Source organism: Triticum aestivum, chromosome 7D, assembly GCF_018294505.1.
Source record: "Triticum aestivum cultivar Chinese Spring chromosome 7D, IWGSC CS RefSeq v2.1, whole genome shotgun sequence".
NCBI classification, from domain to species: Eukaryota; Viridiplantae; Streptophyta; class Magnoliopsida; order Poales; family Poaceae; genus Triticum; species Triticum aestivum.
Genome location: NC_057814.1, coordinates 165,228,922 through 165,231,114, shown reverse-complemented (window position 1 = coordinate 165,231,114; position 2,193 = coordinate 165,228,922). Strand labels below are relative to the sequence as shown.

Here is a 2,193-nt window from a genome sequence, read left to right as displayed (position 1 = left end):
GTCAATGTTTAATTGCCGCCTGTTCACCCTACCTAGTCAGCCAATGTCACCTCGTATGTACTAGTAAAAAGAAACATGCTTACACTACGTTGAACAACTCAAAGCTGCATCTATCCAACATATCCTCTGCGTGTAAAATCAAGAGCACTATCTAATAAAGCTGTCAATTCTCCAACTTCGAACATAAGGTATATACTGATAAATCGCCAGAGCCTATATAAACCAGAGGGAACTTGATTACTCCCACCCATTCCATCATCAGTAGTCTCTGCATCGACTGAGAGTACAGTTCAAGGCAAAGCAGAAGCCACACATATAAAGTACACATGGCTCCTCGCGTTCTCTCATGGATTAGTGTCTCTCTGCTTGTCTTCTTGGCGTCGTGGTCATGCGCCGCGGCCAGGGGCGCACGGGCACCGAGAGCCGCCGACCCGACCTATGGGTTCACGTCGGTGAGGCTCGACGAGAGCAACTTTGTGCTGCAGCGCCCCTACGACGAGGCGAGCGGCGCACGCTACAGCTTCGACGGCACCGTGCGGAAGCTCTGGGTGCTCGCCTCCGACAAGCCCCATGCCCGCCAGAGCCATACCAGCCCAAGAACTGAAATCAGGATGGCAGTAAGTAATTACAAGTCATTGCTATGTACTCCATTTGGGTGTAATTGAGATTTAGTGATCTTAATGATCTTCTTCTGCTTGCAGGGCTACGACTACAGCTCGGGCGTGTGGCAGTTCGAGGGCTACGGCTACGTCCCCTCCGGCACCACGGGGGTGTCTATCATGCAGGTGTTCGGCGCCGGCGAGACGGCCACCACGCTCATGCTACACGTCTACGATGGCGCGCTGCGGTACTACGACCGGCAGCTCGTGGAGGACGCCATCTATGACAGATGGTTCCGGCTGAACGTGGTCCACGATGTCGAGGCGTTGACGCTTACCGTGTACATCGACGGCGAGCAGAAACTCCACGTCCACGGCCGTGGCGGGGACTCGCACTACTTCAAGTTCGGCGTGTACGCGCAGAACCACGACTCCAGCTGCATGGAGTCTCGCTGGAAGGACGTCAGGATCTTCAAGAAGCACTAGACTTTGTTGTGTATTTATATGTATGTTGGAGTTATTATGTTTGTATTGTTTATTTGTAAGTTTAATAGTACAGTATTTATTACATATGATGTTTATATATATATATATATATATATATATATATATATGAGGATTTATTTTCTATATGTATGCCCGCAATGTTCTTTCTAATGTACAGTCTCTTGTTCCAATAACAATTTTCTTTTTTGAGGAACTGTTCCAATAACAAGTTGAACCATAGTTTCAATGAAAACAAGCTAGATTGGATTGAACCCGTTTCAATGAAAACACACTAGATTTGTTCTCTAGTGCCGAATGTTTCTTTCAAACTATACTTGTTTATAGACAACCACCTCATGATAGCGGTGGTAAGAGGCATCACGTGACAATGTTTAGTTGTGCCATCGTACTAATGTACTATATTTACTGTATACATTCATATGTGCCTAGGGGTGCGCAGGCCATGGGGCCCACACAAACGCGCTAGCCTGATTGGCATACCTTTAGGCTCCCTAAGCTAGACGTCACGTGGGTTACTTAGCAAAGGGGCCATGGGTACCACCCATTTTACTCGAGAATCCTGCTCTTGCATGGCCTTGAGTCCTACTCCGAGATGAGGAGGCTTTCGCCATACCCCGGTTGTATAAAGTAGACCAAGGCCCCGCCCGAGGACCAACTGATAGACATGCCACAACTTGGACAAGTAAACCCATGACTATCTAGTGCATCTCGCCTAGTTCGTCCACCATAGTCGTTGAGTTGCTTCCCAATTCGCCGGCTCCATTCATTTTAACCTAGGTAAATCGTGTTCATGTGATCCCTCCTACTCACATGTGGGTACCCTACGGCAAGATAAATCCCATACAAATTGTTGAAATCAATGGGGAAAGCCCATTTATTTTCTTAGTAATTCTAAGGATAAATGCGAGAGTCCCATTTGGCACATTCATGCATGATAGGAGGTGTGGAAGCTTAGTCCAACCCCAATAGTGGTGGGTAAGTTAGACCAACATATAAGGGTAGGTCTTTGACACAGCACTAGCTAAGAGCATGAGAAGAGGACACATAGACATATGCTCCTCCGCTGTTACCAGTCTTATGTGTGCTT

The 2,193-nt window shown here is 47.4% G+C and overlaps 1 protein-coding gene across 1 annotated transcript; it reads left to right on the top strand.

The window, feature by feature from the left end:
- Positions 1-326: 326 nt before the first annotated feature.
- LOC123171007 (citrate-binding protein-like) lies at positions 327-1,085 on the top strand. Its single transcript, XM_044588688.1, has 2 exons — positions 327-617; positions 702-1,085. The coding sequence occupies exons 1-2, from the start codon at positions 327-329 to the stop codon at positions 1,083-1,085; spliced, it is 675 nt and encodes a 224-aa protein (XP_044444623.1).
- Positions 1,086-2,193: the final 1,108 nt, after the last annotated feature.

Excerpts from the sequence above, each read along its gene's own strand:
- LOC123171007 (XM_044588688.1), top strand. The coding sequence starts at position 327 with ATGGCTCCTCGCGTTCTCTCATGGATTAGTGTCTCTCTGCTTGTCTTC. Across the intron at positions 618-701 it reads GAACTGAAATCAGGATGGCA|GGCTACGACTACAGCTCGGG; the intron begins GTAAGTAATTAC and ends TTCTGCTTGCAG.